The following is a 27,378-nucleotide window of genomic DNA, read 5'->3' as shown; positions in this document are numbered from 1 at the left end:
TCAAAATTCTGGAATTCCCTTCCTAACAGCAACGTGAGTTAACCTACAGCATGTGGACTGCAGCGGTGCAAGAGGAGCAACTAAGGGCAGGCAATATAAAAACACTGCAGATACAGGAAATCATAAACAAAAGAAATTGCTGGAAAATCTCAGAAGGTCTGGCAGCAACAGTGGAGAGTTAATGTTTTGGGTCCAGTGATCCTTCTTCAGAATTGATTGTAGTGAGGAAAAGGTAGGTATAAATGGTGGTGGTGGGGGTGGGGGGTGGGGGAGGTGAGGATTAAACAATAGGTGGAGAAGGAGCCCAGAGAAAAGAGAGAACACAGCAATTGGGCAGACAAAGGAATGTTTAATGGTCAGCCTGAGAGAATCTATAACTGCTAATGCAAGCTATTAGGAGTTTACATGGGTTAGTTGTGGTAGCAGTCCATGTGATGACAAGGTGGGGATAAGGACATGGGAAAAGATGCTCACGTTTTAAAATTATTGAACTCAATATTGAGTCTTGGAGGCTGCAGGATGTCCAAATGAAAAATATGATGCTGTTCTTCTAGCTTGTGCTAAGCTTAGCTGTAGCACTGCGGCAAACTTGAGAGATGTTGGCTAGGGAATATGATGGTGTGTTGAAGTAGCAGGCAACTGGAAGCTTTGGGTCAATTTTACAGACAGAAAGTAGGTATTCTACAAAGCAACCACCCAATCAATGTTTTGGCTTTCCAGTGTGTTGGAGACCACATTACAAACAGTAAATAAAGTAGACTAGATCATGGAGTGTTCTAGAGTTATATCACATGGGAATGAACTCTTCAGCCCAACTTGTCCATGCCAATCAGGTTACTCAAAGTGCATGAGTCCCATTTGCTTGTGTTTGACCCCTTTCCCTCCAAACCTGTCCTATTCATGTACGTATCCAAATGTTTTTCGAATGTTGCAATTGTACTTGCCTCTAGCACTTCCTCTGGCAGTTCATTCCATATTCGCGCCACCCTCTGTGTGAAAAAGTTGCCCCTCAATCCCTTTTAAATCTTCCACCTCTCACATGATTTTATACCTCTATAAGGTCACCCCCTCAGTCTCCTGTGCACCTGGGAAAAAAAGGTCTCAGCCTATCCAGCGTCTGCTCATCTCCAAACTGCAAGACCCAGATCTTGGCTTCCCCTTTTAACTAGGAGAAAGTGAGGACTGCAGATGCTGGAGATCAGAGCTGAAAATGTGTTGCTGGAAAAGCGCAGCAGGTCAGGCAGCATCCAAGGAGCAGGAGAATCAATGTTTCGGGCATGAGCCCTTCTTCAGGAAGAGAGGCTCATGCCCGAAACGTCGATTCTCCTGCTCCTTGGATGCTGTCTGACCTGCTGCGCTTTTCCAGCAACACATTTTCTCCTTTTAACTGCATCCTCGACATCCTAACCCACAGACCACAATCAGTAAGATTACGCAACAACATCTGTTCCACGATAATCCTCAACACTAGTGCCCTGCAAGAATGTGTACTCAGCCTCCTACTGTACTCCTTGTACACTCACAACTGTGTGCCCAAATTCCACCCAACTCCATTTACGTTTGCTGGCAACACCACTATTGTAGTTTGAATTTCAAACAAAGACAAAATACAGTATAGGAAAGAGATTGAGTGCTTAGAGACATGGTGTAAAGAAAACAATCTCTCCATAAACAACAGCAAGACATAGGAGCTGTTCATTGACTTCAAGAAAAGGAGTGGAAGGCATGCCCTGTCTGCTTCAATGGTGTTGATGTGGAGATGGTTGAGAGGCATCAAGCTCCTGGCACTGATGATCACCAATAATCTGTCTTGGTCCATCCATGTTGACATGAAGGTCAAGAAAACACAATCATGCCTCTCCTTCCTCAGGAGGCTAAGGAGGCATGTAACAAAGACTCCAACAAATTTTTATAGAAAGCATCCAGCATGGTATGGCAACCTGCTCTTCCCAAGACTGCAAGAAACTACAGAGTCATGAACATAGCCCAGTCCATCACAAAAACCAGCTTTCCACCCATTGACTTCATATGTGCTTCTCTCTACCTCAGGAAAGCAACCAATATAATCAAGAACCCTCCCACCTGAGCTATATTCTATTGCAATCTCTCCCATCAGGCAAAACATATAAAAGTTTGTATGTGTGTACAAACAGATTCAAGAACAGCTTCTTTCCTGCTATTATCAGACTTTTGAACAGACTTCTCAAATGTTAGTATTGATCTCTCTGCAATTTCTCAGCAGCTATAACATTTTATTCTGCACTTTGTTCTGCTACCTTATACACTTTGTATGATACAATCTGTTTGTAGAGCATGCAAAACAACAATTTTTGCTGTATCAACATGTGACAACAATAAATCAAAATCCTTTAAATCTTTTCTGCACCCTTTTCAGTTTGATAACATCCTTTCTACACAAGTCGATCAGAAATGTACACAGTACTTCAAAAATAGCCTCATCAATGTCTTGTATAGCTGCAACATGACATCCCAACTTCTATACTCAATGCTCTGATCAATGAAGGCAAGTGTGCTTAAGCCTTCCTCACCACCTTATCTACCTGGGTTGCCACTTTGAAGGAACTGTGAACCTGAACCCCTAGACCTCTCTGTTCAACAACACTCCCCAGAGGCCTAACGTTAAGTCCTGCCCTGGTTTGTCTTAAAATGCAACACTTCATATTTATCAAAATTAAACTCCATCTGTTACTCCTCAACCCATTGGCCCAGCTGATCAAGACCTCGTGTACTCTTATTTAACCTCTTTAAAGGTCCACTAAACCATCAGTTTTGGTGTCATCCATAAACTTGCTAACCATGCCGCGATATTTTCGTCCAAATCATTTACATACGAAGGACCCAGCACTGATCCTTGCAGCACACTGCTGGTCACAGGTCTCCAGTCGGAACTACAACCCTCTACCACCACCCTCTGTTTCCTACCATGAAACCATTTTTGTATCCAACTGGCTAAGCTCTCCTTGGATCCCATGTGATATAACCTTACCAACCAGTTCACCATGTGGAACCTTGTTTGAAGGCCTTCCTAAGTTCATGTTGACAACATCTACCACTCAGTCTTCATCTATCTTCTTGGTCACCTCTTCAAAGTACTCAATCAAGTTTGTAAGGCATGATTTCTGATGTAAAAAGCCATGCTAACCATCCCTAATTAGTTTGTCTTTCCAAATGCATCTAAATCCTGTCTCTCAAAATACCTACCACCACTGTACCCACCACAGACATGAGACTCACCAGTCGACAGTTCCTTGGTTTTCTCTTGCAGCCTTTCTTAAATAATGCCACAACATTAGCCACTCTCCAGTCTTCTGGTACCTTACCTGTGGCTGTCAATTGAGTGAATTGTAGGTAACTCACTGCTTCATATGGAGTGTGACTAGAGCCTTAGGTAGTGAGAGAGGAAGTAAACGGCCAGGTGTTACATACAGACATGGAGTCATAGAGATGTACAGCACAGAAACAGACCAGATGACCAGATATCCTAAATAAACTTATGTAAGGTCACTTCTGAGCATCTGATGCTCCAGGGTAAATAGCCCCCACTTAGAGTCATAGAGATGTACAGCATGGAAACAGACCCTTTGGTCCAACCCGTCCATGCCGACTAGATATCCCAAACCAATCTACTCCCACCTGCCAGCACCCAGCCCATATCCCTCCAAACCCTTCCTATTCATATATCCATCCAAATGCCTCTTAAATGTAGCAATTGTACCAGCCTCCACCACCTCCTGTGGCAGCTCATTCCATACACTTACCACCCTCTGCATAAGGTCTCTTTTAGGTCTCTTAGGTCTCTTTTATATCTTTCCCCTCTCACCCTAAATCTATTCCCTCTAGTTCTGGATTCCCCGACCCCAGGGAAAAGACTTTGCCTATTTACCCTATCCATGTCCCTCCTAACTTTGTAAACCTCTATAAGGTCACCCCTCAGACTCCAACATTCCAGGGAAAACAGCCCCAGCCTGTTCAGCCTCTCCCTATAGTTCAAATCCTCCAACCCTGGCAACATCCTTGTAAATCTTTTCTGAATCCTTTCAAGTTTCACAACATTCTTCCCATAGGAGGGAGACCAGAATTGCACACAATATTCCCCCAACAGTGGCCTAACCAATGTCCTGTACAGCCGCAACATGACCTCCCAACTCCTGTACTCAATGCTCTGACCAATAAAGGAACGCCTTCTTCACTATCCTTTCTACCTGTGACTCCACTTTCAAGAAGCTATGAACCTGCACTCCAAGGCTTCTTTGTTCAGCAACATTCCCTAGGACCTACCATTAAGTGTATGAGTCCTGCTAAGACTTGCTTTCCCAAAATGCAGCACCTCGCATTTATCTGAATTAAACTCCATCTGCCACTTCTCAGCCCATTGGCCCATCTGGTCCAGATCCTGTTGTAATCTGAGGTAACCCTCTTAGCTGTCCACTACAACTCCAATTTTGGTGTCATCTGCAAACATACTATCTGTACCTCTTATGCTCGCATCCAAATCATTTACGTAAATGACAAAAAGTAGAGGACCCAGCACGGATCCTTGTGGCACTCCACTGGTCACAGGCCTCCAGTCTGAAAAACAACCTTCCACCACCACCCTCTGTCTTCTACCTTTGAGCCAGTTCCACATCCAAATGGCTAGTTCTCCGTGTATTCCATGAGATCTAACCTTGCTAATCAGTCTCCCATGGGGAACCTTGTCGAACGCCTTACTGCAGTCCATATAGATCATATCTACTGCACTGCCCTCATCAATCCTCTTTGTTACTTCTTCAAAAAACTCAATCAAGTTTGTGAGACATGATTTCCTATGCACAAAGCTATGTTGGCTATCCCTAATCAGACCTTGACTTTCCAAATACATATACATCCTGTCCCTAAGGATTCCCTCCAACAACTTGTCCACCACCGAGGTCAGGCTCACCGGTCTATAGTTCCCTGGCATGTCCTTATCACCCTCCTTAAACACCTTCTTATTCAGCCTCTCCCTATAGCTCAAATCCTTCAACTTTGGCAACATCCTTGTAAATCTTTTCTGAAGCCTTTCAAGTTTCACAACATCATTCCTATAGCAAGAGGACTAGAATTGAACACACAGTATTCCAAAGTGGCCGAACCAATGTCATGTACAGCCACAACGTGACCTCCCAACTCCTATATTCAATGCTTTGACCGATAAAGGCAAACATACCAAAGGCCTTCCCCCCTATCCTATCTACCTCCAACTCCACTTTCAAGGAACTATGAACCTGCACTCCCATGGCTCTTTGTTCAGCAACACTCCCCACAAGGACTAATTCAGGATAGTCAACATGGCTTTGTCCATGAGAAATCATGCTCACAAACTTGATTGAGGGTTTTGACCTCTTTCCTCAGAATTGTGAAGATTTGCAATGTGTTCCTGGAAAAGTGGTGGAAATGGATTCTATAAGAGGCTTCAAAAGAGAATTGGATTTGAAAGCGATGAATTTAGACAGCTATGGATATAGGGCTGGAGAGTAGGTCACTCTTTTGGGAATTCACGATGGGTTGAATAGCCTCTTCTGTCGGGTAAAATTCTATAACTTTTTTTTACTGTAGCTTTGATAAATTGTTCTAGCTTTATTTACCATTGTGCCCTTTGACTCTCTGATACCAGTTTTCCAAACCTTGTAAGACTAAATTATGAGAGCTGAAAATGTGATGCTGGAAAAGCGCAGCAGGTCAGGGAGCATCCAAGGAGCAAGAGAATCGACGTTTCGGGCATCAGCCCTTCTTCAGGAAAGCTGATGCCCAAAATGTCGATTCTCCTGCTCCTTGGATGCTGCCTGACCTGCTGCGCTTTTCCAGCAACACATTTTCAGCTCTGATCTCCAGCATCTGCAGTCCTCACTTTCTCCTCTAACTTATGAGAGCGTCATGATTGCGAGCATTTAAGCCAAAAGTCTATTCCCGAAACTTAATATTGTTTCGTCTACCTTAACAATTGTATGATGAAAGATAAAACCTGGTGTTGTGTGATTTTTAACTTTGTCCACCCCAGTCCAACACCGGCACCTCCACATCTTAACATTATAAAGGTTAGTTTAAATCTGATGCAGAGAATTAAGTTCTAAATAGACATTTGAGGTGGTTGGAATTAGAAAGTAAATATTCGTTTAAGCGCTTTGAAGTTGGTGGTGGGGAGATTGTACCATCAATAGAGAAAGAAATTACCATGTTGCTATAGTAACGTTGATCCGGCACCCACTCGCCGGAAATCCGGGGCCGTCTGGAATTCTGGGTATTGTAGTTCTTACATAACACGGCATTGTGATATCAGACAGTAGCACGTGACAAAACGGCATACATCCCCCAGAGGTCGCTACGCTCTGGCAGCCATCCGTTAGCGATAGAGATCTCGAGTCAGAAACTTTATATTTTGTATTTCTGATTAGGCATGTCTTACTCGGTTTTGAGCAAACCCAGGATAATTCGGGCGAAATCAGTGGGTAAAGGTGGAGAGGGGACGCAAAAGGTCCAAGTCAAAAGTACAGGTGTGAGGAAAGGTATGACTACAGCTAAGGATACAGGCAAAGGTGTAGGTAAAAACATAGATACATGTACAGCTGAGGGCAGGACTACTGTCTTGCCAAGATGTGCTGCCACCCATCAAAGATCTATTCTGCAGGAGTCAGCGCCAAAAATCACCTACAGGTGAGAAATTGGTGTTTTGCGCAGAAATTTCTTGTTACTGAGAGACAATAACAGTCAATTCCATTCCTATAATGTCCTCTTAAAATTTTGCATGATTCCAAGTATTAGCAGTTTCAGAATTTGTCTACAAGAATCTTTTGTTTTTAAGTTACTGTGCCACAGGGAGATTTGCTGTGAAATGTTTATTTTGAAACTTTGAGGCTTAAGGCTCTTGTGGCACATTGGTTGTGTCCCTGCTTTTGAGCTGGAAGCCTTAAGTTCCAGTCCCAATTGCTGCAGAGGCATCTCATAACATGTCTGAACAGGTTCATTAATGAAAACTTATCTGCAATTTTGGGCATTTTAAAATGGACCATGTGTATAATTTAAATGCATTAATATCAGTTTTGGAATTTGGATTTGAACATAGCAGCAGATGGGTTACTTTCTGAGTTTAAAAATATACAAAGTCCTTCTGGAGCATTGACTAAATCAAGCATTTTCAGAGCACCGATGACTGCAAATTCCTGTAGCATGAATGGAACGACCTTTGTACTGCTGCAATTATAACTGGTGAAAGACCATTTGGGTTGTTTTCAATTTAGTTCAGAACTACACTGGTATTGAATTTAGTAGCCATGAGATGTAGAAGCAGAATTAGGCCATTTGACTCATCAAGACTGCTCTGTCACTAAATGAGATCATAGCTGATATAATAAACCCAAACTTCATCTTCTTGACTTTTCCCATAATCTATGATTCCCTTACTGATTTAGGGTCTGCTCAGTCTTGAATTTACTCAATGACACTGCCTCTATGGTGAAGAATTCCACAAATTCACTGTCTTCTGAGAAAAGAAATTCCTCCGGATCTCTGTCCCAGTTAGTTATGCCCTCTGATCCTAAACTCCCTCACAAGGAGAAATGATTTGGAGATGCTGGTGTTGGACTGGGATGTACAAAGTTAAAAATCACACAACACCAGGTTATAGTCCAACAGGTTTAATTGGAAGCACACTAGCTTTCGGAGCGTCGCTCCTTCATCAGGTGATAGTGGAGGGCTCAATCCTAACACATAGTTTATAGCAAAAATTTACAGTGTGATGTAACTGAAATTATACATTGAAAAGTTGAATCTTTTATCTGTTTGAATACCATGATAGTTTCACTACTTTCATGTGTAAATCGCAAAACCATTTTTAAAAAAAAAGTTGCATTCTCAGGCTAGCTGTTAACAATGGGGGATGGCTAGACAATATGTTGAAGGTGTTAGCCCCTGTGTTCTCTGTCTATGCCATGATGTTTAGATTGATTCTAATCTAAAAAGTGAGATAACACAGTTTTACATTAATTCATGCAGTTTCTGAGCAATTAAATCTGTTGGACTATAACCTGTTGTAGTATGACTTTTAACTTCACAAGGAGAAACAACTTCTCAGCATCCACCCTATAAAGCACTGGAAGAATCTTGTACATTTCAAATAAGGTAATCTCTGTTTCTTCTAAACTCAAACTCAAATGAATACAAGCCCAGGCAGCATCCAACGAGCAGCGAAATCGACGTTTCGGGCAAAAGCCCTTCATCAGGAATAAAGGCAGTGAGCCTGAAGCATGGAGAGATAAGCTAGAGGAGGGTGGGGGTGGGGAGAGAGTAGCACAGAGTACGATGGGTGAGTGGGGGAGGAGATGAAGGTGATAGGTCAAGGAGGAGAGGGTGGAGTGGATAGGTGGAAAAGAAGATAGGCAGGTCGGACAAGTCAAGGAGACAGTAACTGTGCTGGAAGTTTGAAACTAGGATGAGGTGGGGGAAGGGGAAATGAGGAAGCTGTTGAAGTCCACATTGATGCCCTGGGGTTGAAGTGTTCCGAGGCGGAAGATGAGGCGTTCTTCCTCCAGGCGTCTGGTGGTGAGGGAGCGGCGGTGAAGGAGGCCCAGGACTTCCATGTCCTCGGCAGAGTGGGAGGGGGAGTTGAAATGTTGGGCCACGGGGCGGTTTGGTTGATTGGTGCGGGTGTCTAGGAGATGTTCCCTAAAGCGCTCTGCTAGGAGGCGCCCAGTCTCCCCAATGTAGAGGAGACCACATCGGGAGCAACGGATACAATAAATGATATTGGTGGATGTGCAGGTGAAACTTTGATGAATGTGGAAGGCTCCTTTAGGGCCTTGGATAGAGGTGAGGGAGGAGGTGTGGGCACAGGTTTTACAGTTCCTGCGGTGGCTGGGGAAAGTGCCAGAATGGGAGGGTGGGTCGTAGGGGGGTGTGGACCTGACCAGGTAGTCACGGAGGGAACGGTCTTTGCGGAAGGCGGAAAGGGGTGGGGAGGGAAATATATCCCTGGTGGTGGGGTCTTTTTGGAGGTGGCGGAAATGTCGGTGGATGATTTGGTTGATGCGAAGCTTTGTAGGGTGGAAGGTGAGCACCAGGGGCGTTCTGTCCTTGTTACAGTTGGAGGGGTGGGGTCTGAGGGCGGAGGTGCGGGATGTGGACGAGATGCGTTGGAGGACACCTTTAACCACGTGGGAAGGGAAATTGCGGTCTCTAAAGAAGGAGGCCATCTGGTGTGTCCTATGGTGGAACTGGTCCTCCTGGGAGCAGATACGGCGGAGGCGGAGAAATTGGGAATACGGGATGGCATTTTTGCAAAAGATAGGGTGGGAAGAGGTACCGGTAATTACACCGGCACTACTCCCCACCTCTTCCTCCGCTACATTGATGACTGCATTGGCGCCACCTCGTGCTCCCGCGAGGAGGTTGAGCAATTCATCAATTTCACCAACACATTCCACCCTGACTTTAAATTTACCTGGACTATCTCTGACACCTCGCTCCCCTTCCTGGACCTCTCCATCACCATTAGTGACGACCGACTTGACACTGACATTTTCTACAAACCCACTGACTCCCATAGCTACCTGGATTACACCTCTTCCCACCCTATCTCTTGCAAAAATGCCATCCCGTATTCCCAATTTCTCCGCCTCCGCCGTATCTGCTCCCAGGAGGACCAGTTCCACCATAGGACACACCAGATGGCCTCCTTCTTTAGAGACCGCAATTTCCCTTCCCACGTGGTTAAAGATGCCCTCCAACGCATCTCGTCCACATCCCGCACCTCCGCCCTCAGACCCCACCCCTCCAACTGTAACAAGGACAGAACGCCCCTGGTGCTCACCTTCCACCCTACAAACCTTTGCATCAACCAAATCATCCGCCAACATTTCCACCACCTCCAAAAAGAACCCACCACCAGGGATATATTTCCCTCCCCACCCCTTTCCGCCTTCCGCAAAGACCGTTCCCTCCGTGACTACCTGGTCAGGTCCACACCCCCCTACGACCCACCCTCCCATTCTGGCACTTTCCCCAGCCACCGCAGGAACTGTAAAACCTGTGCCCACACCTCCTCCCTCACCTCTATCCAAGGCCCTAAAGGAGCCTTCCACATCCATCAAAGTTTCACCTGCACATCCACCAATATCATTTATTGTATCCGTTGCTCCCGATGTGGTCTCCTCTACATTGGGGGGACTGGGCGCCTCCTAGCAGAGCGCTTTAGGGAACATCTCCGAGACACCCACACCAATCAACCAAACCGCCCCGTGGCCCAACATTTCAACTCCCCCTCCCACTCTGCCGAGGACATGGAGGTCCTGGGCCTCCTTCACCGCCGCTCCCTCACCACCAGACGCCTGGAGGAAGAATGCCTCATCTTCCGCCTCAGAACATTTCAACCCCAGGGCATCAATGTGGACTTCAACAGCTTCCTCATTTCCCCTTCCCACCTCATCCTAGTTTCAAACTTCCAGCACAGTTACTGTCTCCTTGACTTGTCCGACCTGCCTATCTTCTTTTCCACCTATCCACTCCACCCTCTCCTCCTTGATCTATCACCTTCATCTCCTCCCCCACTCACCCATTTTACTCTATGCTACTCTCTCCCCACCCCCACCCTTCTCTTGCTTATCTCTCCATGCTTCAGGCTCACTGCCTTTATTCCGGATGAAGGGCTTTTGCCCGAAACGTCGATTTCGCTGCTTGTTGGATGCTGCCTGAACTGCTGTGCTCTTCCAGCACCACTAATCCAGTATTTGGTTTTCAGCATCTGCAGTCATTGTTTTTACCTTGAATACAAGCCCAACCTACTCAACCTTTTCATAAGAAAATCCCTTCATACCTGGGACCACCTGAGTCCATTTAGCCAGATTAGTCCTTAGCCCAGAACAATTCAGAACAGTTTAGACAAAAAGTCACCTTACCACATGGGTTTAGTTTGTGAAACGTCCAAGCCAGGAAAGTTTGGTTAGAACTGTAAATTCTTAGACTACTAGATTTGTGAAAATCTCGTGTTGACAGATTTGGAAAGAATTTATCAAATTATCTTCAGACCACAGCAAAAACTGTCAGGAGTCAGTTTATCAGAACCTCGAAGAATTGAGATAAAGGTGTAATTTCTCTTTGTGTGAGCTTCTGTAAAAAATACTGTGAGAAAGCAGGTTGATTTGTTGTGTGTTTTAAGATTATTACATCCCTTGATATTTAGCTTGATTAGTGTTTCCTTTTATGTATCTTTTGGAATCAGAGATGTACAGTACGGAAACAGACCCTTCAGTCCAACCTGTCCAAACAGAACTGATATTCTAAACTAATATAATCCCAATTTGGAGGTGCTGGTGTTGGACTGGTGTGGACAAAGTTAAAAATCACACATCAGATTATAGTCCAACAGGTTTATTTTGGAGGCACTAGCTTTTGAAGTGCTGCTTCTTCATCAAGAGGTTGATGAAGAAACCACCTGATGAAGAAGCAGTGCTTTGAAAGCTAGTGCCTCCAAATAAACCTGTTGGACTATAACCTGGTGTTGTGATTTTAAAAAAAAACTAATATAATCCCATTTGCCAGCGCTGAGCCCACAGCCCTCCAAACTCTTCCTTTTTATATACCCACCCAGATGCTTTTTACAATGTTGCAATTGTACTAGCCTCCACCACTTCCTCTGGCACCTCATCTCCTATACACATGACCCTCTGCTTGCAAAAGTTGCTCCTTACATCCCTTTTTAAATTTTTTTTCCCTCTCACCCTAAACCTATGCTCTCTATTCTGGACTCCCCCACACCAGGGAAAAGATCTTGTCTGTTTACCCTTTTCATGCCACTCATTATTTTATAAACCTCTAAAAGGTCACCTCTCAGCCCCCAACACTCCAGGGAAAATAGCATAAGCCTATCAAGTCTCTCCCTATAGCTCAAATCCTCCAACCTTGGCAACATCCTTGTAAATCTTTTCTGAATCCTTTCAAGTTTCACAACGTGCTCCCTATAGCAGGGAGACCAGAATTGCACACCATATTCTAAAAGTGGTCGAACCAATGACCTGTACAGCTGCAACATGACTTCCCAGGTCTCATGTGCCTATGTTTAACTTATTAATGACCACGTTAAATAACCAAAAAAAGTGATCTATCAAATGAGATTTCATTCTGGCATCTAACTTGACTAGTCGTACTATTAGCTGGGATCATAAAAGCACCATGTTGAACAGTAACAAAAAAAAATTAGTGCCTTAGTAATTGCTTTTGGAATCTTCCAAAGCACTCACAGTAATGAAGTATTTTTGCAATGTACTGATAATGCAATATCAAAAGTGCAGTAGCAAATCTGTACAAATCAAGCTCTGCAAACAGTAGTATTAAAAGAGATCAGGTACCTTGTAATGCGTTTTAGTTATAATGATGGAGGAATAAATAAAAATCTGAAATTGTCAGCTTTGGCAGGAAGGGTAAAAGGCATCTTAACTAAATAGTGAAAGATTGTAGAAAACTGAGCTGCAGTGATACCTGGGTGTACTAGTGCATGAATTGCAAAAGGCTAGTATGCCGGTACAGCAAGTTATTTGGAAAACTGTCAAAATATTATCATTTGATTTTTTTTTAAAAGAACAGAAAAGACTGTAGAAACTTAGCAGGTCTGGCAGCATCTGTGGAGAGAAAAAGCGAATTAACACTGAGTCCAGTATGACTCTTTAGGGCTGGGCTTCTCTCTTCACTGTGGTCAGATCTGCAGAACTTTTCTGCTCTTCTGACAGCTGCTTCAAACACTAACCACAATTTCTAAGTTGAACCTGTGAACTCTGATAGTAATCCCTAAACTGAAGGTCATAATTCCATCCCAAAACACTTAATTACTCAGTATCATTAACACAGTGTAGTGTTGGCTGTGACGTCAATAGTTGTTGTAATACCGTTAATAAACAACATCAATCTTTTGTTTAAAGGAATCAAAATTATTTAGCCTTTTGTGATCTTTAACTATTCCAACTGGATGTTTTCCCAGTTATGGTGCATATTCGGTGACTGTACCAGACCAGAAGAAGTGGAGTAATTTACAAAAAAGTGAGTTTTAAAAACTTTTTATTTTTCATCTGTTTTAAAATTCAGTCAGTGTTTTGTCAGTTTAGGTTGCACTGTTATTAAATTCCTGATTGAGGAGCACAAGTGGGCCATTCTGTCCTTTTGTGTCTGCTCTGCTGTTTCATAAGATCACGGTGACTATGAATACATATTCCTGCCTACCCCCCAATAACTTTCACCCTCTTGCTTTTTAAGAACATATCCACCTTTACCTTTTAAAAATATTCAAGAATTCTGTTTCATCACCTTTTCAAGAAGTCACTTCTAAAGACTGATGACTGTCTGAGGAAAAATAAAATTGCCTCATCTCTGCTAATGCCCTCTATTTCAAAACAAAAGGAGCCTAAAGAGGTTTCAGGGAGAGTTTTTGCTCTCTACTGGCTGCACATAAAAGGGTGGCATTTGTAGTAGGATTTAAATTGCAGATCTGGATTCCCAGAACATTACCTGGGTCTTTGGATTAACAGTCTAACGATAATATCACTAAGTTGAGGAAAGTGACTTGAAAGTGGAGTTGCAGGTAGATAGGATAGTGAAGAAGGCATTTGGTATGCTTTCCTTTATTTGTCAGAGTATTGAGTACAGGAGTTGGGAGGTCATGTTGTGGCTGTACAGGACATTGGTTAGGCCACTGTGTGCGATTCTGGTCTCCTTCCTATCGGAAAGATGTTGTGAAACTTGAAAGGGTTCAGAAAAGATTCACAGGGATGATGCCAGGGTTAGAGGGTTTGAACTATAGGGAGAGGCTGAATAGGCTGGGGCTATTTTCCCTGGAGTGTCTGAGGGTGAGGTTTGTAAAATCATGAGTGGCATGGACAGAGTGAATAGCCAACATATCTTCCCCAGGGTACGAGAGTCCAGAGCTAGAGGCCGTAGTGTCATAGATTCACAGCTTGGAAACAGACTCTTCGGTCCAACACATCCATGCCGGCCAGATATCCCAACCCAATCTAGTCCCACTGCCAGCACCAGGCCCATATCCCTCCAAACCCTTCCTATTCATATACCCATCCAGATGCTTTTTACATGTTGCAATTGTACTAGCCTCCACCACTTCATGTAGCAGCTCATTCCAGACATGTATCACTCTCTGCGTGGAAAAAGTTGCCTCTAAGGTCTCTTCTATACTTTCCCCTCTTGTCCTAAACCTATGCCCTCTAGTTCTGGATTCCCCCACCCCAGGGAAGAGACTGTCTATTTATTCTATCCATGCCCCTCATGATTTCATAAACCTCTATAAGGTCACCCCTCAGCCTCCAATGCTCCAGGAAAAAACAGCCCCAGCCTATTCAACTTCTCCCAATAGCTTAAATCCTTCAACCCTGGCAACATCCTTGTAAATCTTTTTCTGAATCCTTTCTAGTTTCACAAAATCTTTCCGATAGGCAGGAGACCAGAATTAAATGCAATATTCCAAAACTGGCCAAACCAATGTCCTGTACAGCCGCAACATGACTTCCCAACTCCTGTACTCAATACTCTGACCAATAAAGGAAAGGTTACGAAACACCTTCTTCACTATCCTATCTACCTGCGACTCCACTTTCAAGGAGCTATGAACCTGCACTTCAAGGTCTCTTTGTTCAGCAACATTCCCAGGACCTTACCATTAAGTGTATACGTCCTGCTAAGATTTGCTTTCCCAAAATGCAGCACCTCGCATTTATCTGAATTAAACTCCATCTGCCACTTCTCAGCCCATTGACCCATCTGATCAAGATCCCGTGGTACTCTGAGGTAACCTTCTTCACTGTCCACGACACCTCCAATTTTGGTTTCACCTGCAAACTTACTAACTATACCTCTTAAGCTCACGTCCAAATTATTTATATAAATGGTGAAAAGTAGTGGACCCAGCACGGATCCTTGTGGCACTCCACTGGTCACAGGCCTCCAATCTGAAAAACAACCCTCCACCACCACCTGCTGTCTTCTACCTTTTGAGCCAGTTCTGTATCCAAATGGCTAGTTCTCCATGTATTCCATGAGATCTAACCTTGCTAACCAGTTCTGCCATGGGAAATCTTGTCAACGCCTTACTAAAGTCCATACAGATCACATCTACCGCTTTGCCCTCATCAATTTTCTTTGTTACTTCCTCAAAAAAAACTCAATCAAGTTTGTGAGCCATGATTTCCCATGCACAAAGCCATGTTGACTATCCCTAATCAGACCTTGCCTTTCCAACTACATGTACATCCTGTCCCTCAGGACTCCTTCCAACAATTTGTCCATCACTGAGGTCTGGCTCACTGATCTGGCTTGTCCTGACCACCCTTCTTAAACAGTGGCAGCACATTAGCCAACTTCCAGTCTTCTGGCACCTCACCTGTGACTATTGATGATACAAATATCTCAACAAGAGGCCCAGCAATCACTTCCCTAGCTTCCCACAGAGGTATAGGGTACACTTGATCAGGCTCTGGCGATTTATCCACTTTTATGCATTTCAAGATATCCAGCAGTTCCTCCTCTGTAATCTGGACATTTTTCAAGATGTCACCATCCATTTCCCTACATTCTATATCTTTCACGTCTTTTTGTCTTCCATTTCCCTTAGTAAATGCTGATGCAAAATACTCGTTTAGTATCTCCCCCATCTCCTGTGGCTCCACACAAAGGCCACCGTGCTGATCTTTGAGGGCCCCTATTCTCTCCCTAGTTGCTATTTTATCCTTGATATGTTTGTAAAAACTCTTTGGCAAATAGAGTTAAGGGAAATCCAAAGCTATCTCGTGTCCCCTTTGTGTCCTCCTGATTTCCCTTTTAAGTATACTAGGATTCACTCAATCTATCTTGTCTATACCTGACATGTGCTTCCTTCTTTTTATTAACCTAACCCTCAATTCCTTTAGTCATCCAGCATTCCCCATACCTACCAACCATTCCTTTTACCCTAACAGGAACATACTGTGTCTGGATTCTTGTTATCTCATTTCTGAAGGCTTCCCATTTTCCAGCCATCCCTTTTCCTGTGAAATCTCCCCCAGTCAGCTTTTGAAAGTTCCTGCCTAGTACTGTCAAAATTGGCCTTCCTCCAATTTAGAACTTCAACTTTTAGATCTGGTCTATCCTTTTCCATCACTATTTTACAAATAATAGAATTATGGAATGAGCTGCCAGAGGAAGTGGTAGAGGCTGGTACGATTACAACCTCTAAAAGCATTTGGATGTGAACATGATTAGGAAGGGTTTGGAGGGATATGGGCCACATTCTGGCAAATGGGGCTAGACTAGCTTAGGATATCTGGTCAGCATGAACGAGTTGGACCAAAGGGTCTGTTTCCATGCTGTACATCTCAATGACTCTATTTGGACATCTTCTAAAGCAGATGGATTTGTACAAGAAGGACATGTTGGACCTAAACTGGAGGGATAGCAATATCCTTTAAGGGAGGTTTGCTAGTGCCACTCAGAAGGATTTGGGAATTAGAGTAGTAAATCAGCATATAGAGTGACCATGAAGAAGGTAGAGTTTAACTCAAGTAAATCTAATAGGAAGAACAGGTAAGACCAGGTTAATGCACACAGTAGGACTGGCAGTCTGAAGTGTATTTATTTTAATACAAGGAATGTAAAAGAGTCTAGAACCTGGATTAGTGCGTGAAACTGTGATGTCATTTGCAGAAACCTGGTTATGAGAAGGGCAAGAAAAGCACAGCAGGTCAGGCAGCACCTGAGGAAGAGGAAAGTCGACGTTTCGGGCCTAAGCACTTCATCAGGAATGAGGCTTGTAGGCCGGGAAGCTAAGGGATCCCCGGCCCACGAGCCTCATTCCTCATGAAGGGCTTATGCCAGAAATGTCAATTCTCCTGCTCCTCTGCTGCCTGACCTGCTGTGCTTTTCCAGCACTACACTCTCGACTCTGATCTCCAGCATCTGCAGACCTCCCTTTCTACTATGGTAGGACTAGCAGCTAAACATTCCAGGGTTAAACTTTTTCAGATGTGATGGTGAGGGATATAAAAAAGTGGGGTAGTAGTGGTAGTAGTGGTGGTGGTAGTAGTAGTAACAGCTGCACGAAAGGAGGTATAATCCAGTGAGGCTTTATGAATAGAATTCAGGAATAAGAAAGGTGCAGTCACTGTGCTGGGGTTTTACAACAGCCACCAGCAGTTAGATGAACAGATGTGAAGACACATAATGGAAAGATGTAAAAACAAGTGGGTGATTTTAACTTCTCGATTCTCGACTAGGACTCCCTTAATGCAAGGAGCTTAGATCTGGCAGAATGTGTTAGGTGCATCCAGGAGTGTTTCTTGAAATGAGGGAAGAAGCTGTACTAGACCTTGTTTTGGGGAATTAGCCTGGCCAAGTGAAAAGTGTTTCAGTGGGGGAGCATTTTAGGAACAGTCATCATGATTCCTTATGTTTTAAGCTAGTCATTGACAGGATAAGACTGGTCCTTGAGTGAAAGTGATAAATCTGGGACAGGCTAATTCCAAAAGTATCGGGCAGGAACTAGAGGAATCCAGGAAATTGTCTGCTGATGAGGCTTGCATCAGCGATAGGGAAATTATTTGAGTCGATTTCTGGGGACAGAATTGACTCACATTTTGGAAAAGAATGGACTTATTAGGGATCGTCACTGTGGCTTTGTATGGGGAGGGTCTTGTCTCATAAGTGTAATTCAGTTTGTTGAAGAAGTGATGATATCATTGAGAGTGCAGTGGATGAAGTCTGCATGGACTTTACAAATGCATTTGACAAGATTCCTCACGCTAGGCTGCTCCAAAGGATTAATGGGATTTATGGAAAGTTGGTCAACTGGATGCAAAACTGGCTTGGTCATAGAAGAGAAAGGGTAGTTGTGGAGGGGTATTTTTCTGACTGGAAGTCTGTGACCAGTGGTGTTATGCAAGAATGAGTGCGGAGATCTCTTTGTGATTGAAATAGATAAATTGGATAAAATTTAGTTGGTCTGAAATTTGCAGATTACATAATTACTGGAGTTGTTGATTTATGAAGAAGGTTGTCAAAGGATACAGCAGAATATCAGTTGGGAAGTTTGGACAGAGAAATGGCAGGTGAAGTTTAATTCGGATAAGTGAGGTGATGCATTTCGGGAGGACAAATATGAGAGGAAAATTTACAGTAAATGGCAGGACCCTTAGGAGCACTGATATATGGAAGGATCCTTGGGTGCAAGTCCATAGCTCCCTAAAGGAGGTAGCACAAGTGGATAAGATGGTAAAGATGGCATACAACATACTTACCTTCATCAGTTGTGGTATTGAGTATACACGTTGGTAGGTCATGCTGACTTACAGCTGTCTAAAAACTTTAGTTTAGATCAGAGTGATGCTGGAAAAGCACAGCAAATCAGGCAGCATCCGAGGAGCAGGAAAATCAATGTTTCAGGCAAAAGCCCTTCATCAGGAATAGCTCTATTCCTGATGAAGGGCTTTTGCCTGAACCGTTGATTTTCCTGCTCCTCTGATGCTGCCTGACCTGCTGTGCTTTTCTAGCGCCACTCTGATCTAAACTCTGGTTTCCAGCATCTGCAGTCCTCACTTTTGCCTAGTATAAAAACTTTAGTTAGGGCACACTTGGAGTGCTGTGTGCAGTTCTGGTTGCCACATTATAGGAAGCATGTGGAGGCTATGGAGAGGGCACAAAAGAGATTTACCAGGATGCTGCCTGGATTAGAGTGTATTAGCTATAAGAGGATGTTGGACAAACTTGGATTGTTTTTGCTTGAGCATTGGAGGCTGAGCGGTGACCTGGTAGAAGTAAATAAAATTATGAGAGACGTAGATCGGGTGGATGGTCAGAGTCTTTTTTTTCACCTGGGTGGGAAATATCAAATAGTAGGGAGTATAGGTTTAAGGTGAGATGGCAAAATTTTTAAAGGAGATATGCAAGGCAGATATTTTACATAGAATATGATAGGTGCCTGGAATGTGCTGCCAGGGAAGGCACCAGAAGCAGATATGATAGCAATTTTTAAGAGTCAAAAACACAAACAGACAAGGAAACTGGTGAGGAGCTGAATAATTACTTTGCATCAGTCTTAATGGTGGAAAGCAATAGTAATATCCCAACAATTTGAGAGTGAGGAGGCACAGCTGAGTATGGTGGCCATCACCAAGAAGAACGTACTAGAAAAACTGAATGGCCTAAAGGCGTATAAATCATCTGGACCAGATGGACTACACCCCAGAGTTTCAGAGTTTCTAAGGGAGATAGCTGAAGAGCTAGTGGGACTGTGTATGGTGATCTTTCAGGAATCGCTAGAGTTAGGAAGGTTTCTAGAAGACTAGAAAATCGCAAATGTGACACCCCTGCTTAAAAAGGGAGTAAGGCAAAAGATGGAAAATTACAGACCGATTAGCCTAACCATGGGTAAGATTCTGAAATCCATTGTGAAGAATGAGATTTCTGATACTTGGAAGTGTATGGTAGAATTAGGCAAAGTCAGTGTGGTTTCATCAATGGGAGGTCATGCCTGACAAATCTGCTAGAATTCTTTGAGGAAGTAATGAGCAGGTTAGACCAAGGAGAGCCAATGTATGTTACCTACCTGGACTTCAAGAAAGCCTTTGACAAGGTGCTGCTCAGGAGGCTACTGATTAAGTTAGGGCCCATGGTGTTCGAGGTAAGGTGCTAGCATGGATAGAAGCCTGGCTATCTGGCAGAAAGCAGAGAGTGGGAATAAAAGGGTCCTCCTCAGATTTGCATCTGTTGACAAGTGGTGTTCTGCAAGGTTCCCATTGTTGGGACCACAACTTTTCATTTTGTGCATTAACGATCTAGATGAAGGAACTGAGGACATTCTGGCTAAGTTTGCAGATGGTACAAAGATAGGTAGAGGGACAGGTAGCATTGAGGAGGTGGGGAGGCTGCAAAAGGATTTGGACAGGTTAGGAGAGTGGGAAAAGATGTGGAAGATGGAGTATAACATGGGAAAGTGTGAGATCATGCACTTTGCTCGGAAGAACAAAGGCATGGACTATTTTCTAAATGGGGAGAAAATTCAGAAGTCCGAAGTGCAAAGAGACTTGGGAGTTCTAGTCCAGAATTCTCTCAAGCTAAGCTTGCAGGTTGAATCGGTAGTTAGGAAGGCAAATGCAATGATGGCATTTATTTTGAGAGGACTTGAATATAAAAGCAGGGATGTACTTCTGAAGCTCTATAATGCTTTGGTTTGACCATATTTGGAGTATTGTGTGCAGTTTTGGTGTCAAATCTCAGGATGTACCGGCCCTGGAGAGTATTCAGAGGAGATTCACGAGAATGGTCCCAGGAATGAAAAGCTCAACATATGAGAAAAGTTTGAGGACTCTCTGTTTTTACTCAGAAGGATGAAAGAGGGATCTAATTGAAACTTGTGGAATATTGAAGACCAGGACAGAGTGGATATTTGGAAGATGTTTCCATGGGTTGGAGAGACTAGGACCTGACAGCACAGCCTTCGGGTAAACTGAAGACCTTTTAGAACAGAGATAAGGAGAAACTTCTTCAGCCAGAGTGGTGAATCAATGGAATTCATTGCCACAGAAAACTGGAGGCCAGTTTATTGAGTATATTTAAGACTGAGGTAGATAGGTTCTTCATTGTCACAGGGATCAAGAGTAACAAGGAGAAAGTGGGAGAATGGGATTGAGAAACTTATCATTGAATGGCGGAGCAGCCTCGATGGACTCAATGGCCTAATTTCTGCTCCTATGTCGTATGTGTAGGCACATGAGACCAGTTTAAAATAGCATCATGGTCAGCACAGATGTGGTGAGCTGAAGAGCCTGTTCCTTTGCTATACTGCTCTATATAAATAGGCAACCCCTTATTTTTAAACAGTGACCCTAGTTCTACATTCTCCCATAAGAGGAAGCATCCTCTCTGCATCTAACCTATGAAGAACACTCAGGATCTTAAATTGTTTCAGTCAAGTCACCTCTTGCTGTTTTAAATTACTTTCATAAAACAGCTGACCTATTTCAGGATACCCTGTAGCCTTTGACTGGTTCTGGAACTCTGTCATCAGGACCATCCTTCCTGCATCTACCCTGTCTCGTCCTTTTAGAATTTTGTAGTTTTTCTTCCATCCAAGTTAATGAGATATGGCCTTCCCTGAAAAAAAACACACTTATTCCTGACTAATTGAAGCCTTTTTAATTGAAGACTTCTTTTATAACTCAAAGTTGATTCCAATAATTTAACCAGAACTGAATTTAAGATCATTTCTCAGATTATCCCTTTTACCTTTTTTAAACAAGGAAAGGGGCTGAAGACATAGAACATAGAACATAGAACATAGAACAATACAGCACAGAACAGGCCCTTCGGCCCACGATGTTGTGCCGAACTTCTAACCTAGATTAAGCACCCATCCATGTACCTATCCAAATGCCGCTTAAAGGTCTCCAATGATTCTGACTCTACCACTCCCACCGGCAGCGCATTCCATGCCCCCACCACTCTCTGGGTAAAGAACCCACCCCGACATCTCCCCTATACCTTCCACCCTTCACCTTAAATTTATGTCCCCTTGTAACACTCTGTTGTACCCGGGGAGCGGGTAGTTAGCAAGGACAGGGGGGTCATTTTTTTTTTGTAGTTATATAGCATGGAAACAGACCTTTCAGCCCAACTTGTTCATGTCAGCCAGATATCCTAAATTAATCTAGTCTCATTTGACAGCAGTTGGCCCATATCCCTCTATCCCTTCCTATTCATGTATTCATCCAGATGGCTTTTCAATGTTGTAATTGTACCAGACTCCACCACTTCCTCTGGCAGCTCTTTCCATACACGCATCACCCTCTGTGTGAAAAAGTTGCTCCTTCGTTCTCTTTTATATCTTTCCTTTCTCACCTTAAAACTAAGTCTCCCCTACCTGAGGGAAAAGACATTGGCTATTGTCCCTGTCCATGCCCCTCATGATTTTATAAACTTAAATAAGGTCATCTCTGGTGCTCCTGGGAAAACAGCCCCGTGCTATTTAGCTTCTCCCTCTAGCTCAAACCCTCCAATCCCAGCAACATCCTTCTAATCTTTTCTGAACTCTTTCAAGTTTAATTAACATCTTTTCCATAGCAAGGAGACCATCATTCAAAGCAGTATTCCAAAATTGGCCGAACCAATGTCCTGTACAGCCACAACATGACCTCCCAATCCCTATACCCAATGCACTGACCAACAAATGCCTTCTTCACTATGCTATCCACTGTGATTCCCCTTCAAGGAACTTAATGATGCAGTCAGTTCTGCTATTAAGTGGTAATTCTGTTGTCATGCAATCCCATGTTATAAGAGTGTCATGTCATAGCAGCATCATTTAAACTGATGGGGCTGGAATTGCATTATAACTAATACATGCTTCTAAAGTTTGTGCTTTAGAAACAGTGTCCCCAATTTGTTAATCGCTTTACAATGAATTCACTTTAACAAAACACTGGTTATAGTTGAACGAGCTGTACCGGCAAATTTAAAGGAGGGAGGGGCATCACTTGAAGAGAGAACAATTAATAGTATTTAATGAGGACTAGGAAGGCAAGTTGAGCCGTTTAGTGGAAAGAGAGTTGAGGGAGCAGGAGGTGGTCTCTGAAATAAGCTCTGGAAGAGTATGAGGAAAGATAGGAGAGAAACTGGAGAGATGCAAATTCAGGGCTCGGGCATGGTTTAATTTCTAAGTGGTCTTAGAACTCTGTTAATGGAAGGGAGGGAAGTAGAAGAGACAGCTGATGAGATGGTCTGAATCTTTTTGACAAAGACATTGTTTCATACGTGTTAATCAGGATTTTTATTTGGAATCTCCATCCAAACTTCAGTAGAGCAGGTCATCTATAGATTGTGTAAGCAATTTCAGTGGAAGTTGCAATTTAGAAAGTAATTTACATATTCACAACCGCTGTGACTCTTGACATCCTCAAGAGGTTTTCATTGTGCATGTAGAAAGTTCTGCACATGCAAAGTTTGTGGAATGCCCTGCCAGTAAAACAAAGGTGACTTCCAAATAAGCACAGTAGATATGAGAAAATGGGACAGAATGATAGACAGTACTGTGCATTGTGCACAGGCATACGATGAGTGCTTTCAGGGTATCGACAGACTTTCTAATCTCTGGCACCTTTTATGATCTTGCCGTTTCATTCTGTTTTTCTTCCTTCTTCTGATCTCCTTTGTATCTGAGGATTGTTAATCATACTGTCCACATGTCATTAAACTATGATAAAACAATTGGTCTAGGCAAAAGTACAAGCCCCAGGAACTACCAATGCCAGTATGAGGACTAAACCCATGCCGTCAGTGTGACTAAGGTCTTAGTTGAAAACTTTGTAGCAACAGTAAATAAACTACAGGAAACTCAGCAGCTGTTTAGTGTATCGGTCAAATGACAGTGAAATAAATGATCAGATCATTTTTAAGTAATTTAGGGTGGTACATGTTACATGTGGAATTGCCACTGGCAGCATTCTAGCAACCCATAAGCAGAGTAAGTTCTATCAAATTTAAAAATAACTATTGTCTTGAAGTGAGGGGTGACTCAAGATTTATGGGTGTGATTTTCCCCTCATTGGAGGTGGAGAGACAGAGTTGGTGGACGAGGAAACAATTGAGCAAGTTGACCTTGGAGAGAAATTCGCTCCCACCTCTGCAATAAAATTCTGGGTGAGAAGCCCATGCCAACTTTCTCAACCCACTGGTAAACAAGGTAATTGAAATAACTCCATCTTGCTCACACGTGCTTAGTATATGACACTGACCCAGCTAGCTCAGAGCCAGCTCCTAGTGTGAGCAGAACTCCTGACACTCCTGTTTGACAGACACAAACAGGACTCGCTGAATGGACAAGGTTAACAACTACATTCAGGGAACTTATATTTTATGAGATCCACCTGGCTGATCTCATTCCAGTCACTACATCCTTCCCCCTTAAAGTCCTAAGATGTATGTTTGTTGTTTTCTTCTGTAGCTTCTCCTGAGGCATTTTCACACTAGGTCTGGTTCTTTTCACTCTGCCTCAGATACTGGCAGCGTGTACTGGACCATAGCCCACCATTTGCACCCAGATCATCTCGGCTGAAACTCTCCTTCAGGCAGTAATAGCGTCAAGGTTGCAATCTCCACCGTGTCCATCTCGTCCTTAGAGATTTCTTTGACGCTTAGTGGAGGGGGAGAACCCATAGGTTCTGAAAGCCTTGCCAGATGTTTTGAGAGCGCAGGTATGTTTGCAAGGCTGCAGCTTTCATGATCCACGTACTTATTCAGGGCCATCTCTTCTACCCAAACTTTGTACATGACAAGACCTGACCTCGTGTCAACCTTGCCTCTTACTAATGCAGGACCATTCCTGTAGTTTGGACACCAAACTTTGTCCCCTGAAGTAAACTGCCTCTTGCACTTACAGGAGTCTTGTTTCCAGCATTGGTGTTCCTGATCCTGTTTCACACACCCACCTCCAGGTCTGGGAAGATCAGATTTAACATGGTGCGGAATCTTCTACTCACTAGCAGCTGTGCTGAAGCTGTCCCTGTTGTTGCGTGAGGGATTGTCGTATAATCAAACAGGAACTGGGACAGTTTGGATTGCTTTTTCTGCCAGACTATTGAATGAATGATGGATAGTATGGAGCTGTCCTTGCATGCTGAATGCCATTTGACTTCAGGAAATATATGATGCCCATTGTCTGAAACCAATACCTCCGTGAGTCTGCATATTGCAAAACATACTTGCATCATTGTCGCCATGTTTGGTGAATGAACTCTGAGCAAGTCCAACCACTTTGAATGGGTGTCCACAATGATTAAAAGCATAGAGCCTGTGAAAAGGCTGGCATAGACGTCATTTACTGAAAAATGTGTTGCTGGGAAAGCGCAGCAGGTCAGGCAGCATCCAAGGAGCAGGAGAATCGACTTTTCGGGCATAAGCCCTTCTTCAGGCCCTTTGCTCACACGTGCTTAGTAAATGCCCGAAACGTCGATTCTCCTGCTCCTTGGATACTGCCTGACCTGCTGTGCTTTTTCAGCAACACATTTTTCAGCTCTGATCTCCAGCATCTGCACTCCTCACTTTCTCATAGTCGTCATGTAACAGAGTTCAAGGTTTATGTGGCCATTCCCACGAATGTTGGGGAGCTGCTGACAGTAATTCTTGTCCTTGTTGGCACTTTGGGCATTACCCCACCAAAATGGCTATATCTGCATCCAGATCTGGTTACCCGACATAACCTCTGATCAACATCTTCATGTTGGAAACAGCTGAATGATCCTGATGGAGTTCAGCTAATATCTGGTGGTGACCTTTGCTCGGGACAATTACTGTTGTTCCTCATAATAATATGCTGTCCTCCATGGTGATCTGGTCTCACCAGGTCCAGAAAAGTTTCAATTCTGATTGTAATGGCCCTTTTGTTTTCCACATCATCAGCAGCTGTTTTAGTTTTGCCAGGATGGGATCGTTTTGTTTCCACAGTTTGAAATTGTCAGTGATGACCAGTTTAAAATCAGAATGGACTCTTCTAGTGGCAGCACTGCCAGTGGTGCATCCATCAGGCATTTGCATTTGCCACTTGGCCTCCCAGATGGTGTTCCAACTCTTAATTTGCACGCTCAGAATAAAACCCGGCTGCTGAATTCAATCTGTAGCCAAGGGTGGCATAGCTCTGTCATCTTTAAGTAGCAGTCGTAGTGGTTTGTGGTTCGTTACTATTACAAATTTGGGTCCATGAAGGTATTGGTGGAACTTCCTCACACCAAAGATGACTGCCAAACTTTCTTTCTCTATCTGGGTATATCTTTGTTTAGCATCAGCCAAAGTCTGGGAAGTACATATTATCGGCCATTCCTCTCCATTGGGCCACCAGCAAGCCAACACTATCCCAATACCGTATGGGGAGGCATTGCATGTTAGCACCACATCTCAGTAGGGATTGTAGTGTGTCAACACCACAGGTGATGATAGCTGTTTCTTCACTTCCCTAAAGGCTACATCTTGGCTACAAGATCATTTCCAAAGCTGACTCTTTTTCATTAGCAGATGAAAGGATGCCAGAATGGAGGCCAGGTTAAGTATGAATTTTCCATCATAATTCACCAACCCAAGGAAAGACCTAAGCTCTAGTACAAACGTGGGAGCTGGCACACTTTTGATCCTCACTTTCTCTTCTGACTGGTGTAACCCAGTCTTGTATACTCTGTAGCCCAAGTAGGTCACTTGAGGTGCCTGGAATGCATTTTTTCTTCCTTTAAGCAAAATGTTTAAGCATTATTCAAGCTCTCTAATGCTCTTTATTGGTCTTCCCAGTTAATAGCAAGTCATCTAGATAAATGGCAACCTGGGGTGTGGACCTTGTAAATTGTTCTCCATCATCTGCGGGAAAATTGCACAGGATGATGATATCCTAAAAGGCAGTCTCGTATATTGGTATAAACCCTTCCAGGTATTAATTGTATCATACTTCTGGGAATCCTCAACCAATCGCAGTTATAGGTATGCATGTCTCGTATCCAGTTTCATGAAGTTCAGCCCCCTTTAATGTTTTGTGTATAAGTCATTTTGAAAGGGATTCGGTATTTACCCAGCTGCAAAAAGTGGTCTACCATATGTTTAAAATTCCCACAAAGGTGAACCAGCCCATCAGGCTTCACAATCGACACAACGAGTGCTGCCCATCCAGCGCACACAAATGGTTTGATGATTTCTTCACTTTCCAGTCTTCTGATTAATGCCTCTACTTTTGCATCTAAGGCAAATGGTACTGGGTAGGCCTTGCAGAATCATGGAATTGCCTCTTGGTTGACATATAAGGTGGCATGGCAGTGCCCAGACCTCCCTGAAGATCTTTTGGGTATTTAATTAGGACTTCATTTAGGCAGCCATTTTCTAGTCAAAAAATGTTGAACTAATTAAGGTGAATCTTTCTTCAGCAATTTCCATTACATTCTATTTCATTCCATTCCCACAGTGTGGAAACAGGCTCTTCAGCCCAACCAGTCCACACCAATCCTCTGAAGAGTAACCCACCCAGACCCATTTCCTTCTGACTAATGCACCTAAGACTATGGGCAATTTAGCATGGCCAATTCATCTGACCTGCAGGTCTTTGGACTGTGGGAGGAAACCCATGCAGACACTGGGAAAATGTACAGACTCCACACAGACAAGTCACCCGAGGCTGGATTCGAACCTGGGACCCTGGTGTTGTGAGGCAGCAGTGTTAACCACTGAGCCACCATGCCACCCATAGGTAAGAATGTATACTGTGACAATGACATCAGGATATTGCCAACAGATATGAAGAGATGCTTGTCTCCACATTTAGAGACAATAAAAGAATATTCCACCCTATTTTGATAC

The 27,378-nt window shown here is 43.5% G+C and overlaps 1 protein-coding gene across 1 annotated transcript in view; it reads left to right on the top strand.

Annotated features, from left to right (window-relative positions):
- Positions 1-6,358: 6,358 nt before the first annotated feature.
- The window catches only part of LOC140478758 (uncharacterized), a 36,140-nt gene continuing 15,120 nt past the window's right edge, over positions 6,359-27,378 (top strand). Inside the window, exons 1-2 of the mRNA XM_072572097.1 lie at positions 6,359-6,693; positions 13,004-13,062. Coding sequence (XP_072428198.1) covers positions 6,437-6,693; positions 13,004-13,062 — 316 coding nt within the window. The 5' untranslated portion in view covers positions 6,359-6,436. The remainder of the gene's footprint in view (positions 6,694-13,003; positions 13,063-27,378) is intronic.

The sequence above is a fragment of the Chiloscyllium punctatum genome, chromosome 6 (assembly GCF_047496795.1).
Source record: "Chiloscyllium punctatum isolate Juve2018m chromosome 6, sChiPun1.3, whole genome shotgun sequence".
NCBI classification, from domain to species: Eukaryota; Metazoa; Chordata; class Chondrichthyes; order Orectolobiformes; family Hemiscylliidae; genus Chiloscyllium; species Chiloscyllium punctatum.
This window is presented reverse-complemented; position numbering and strand designations above follow the sequence as displayed.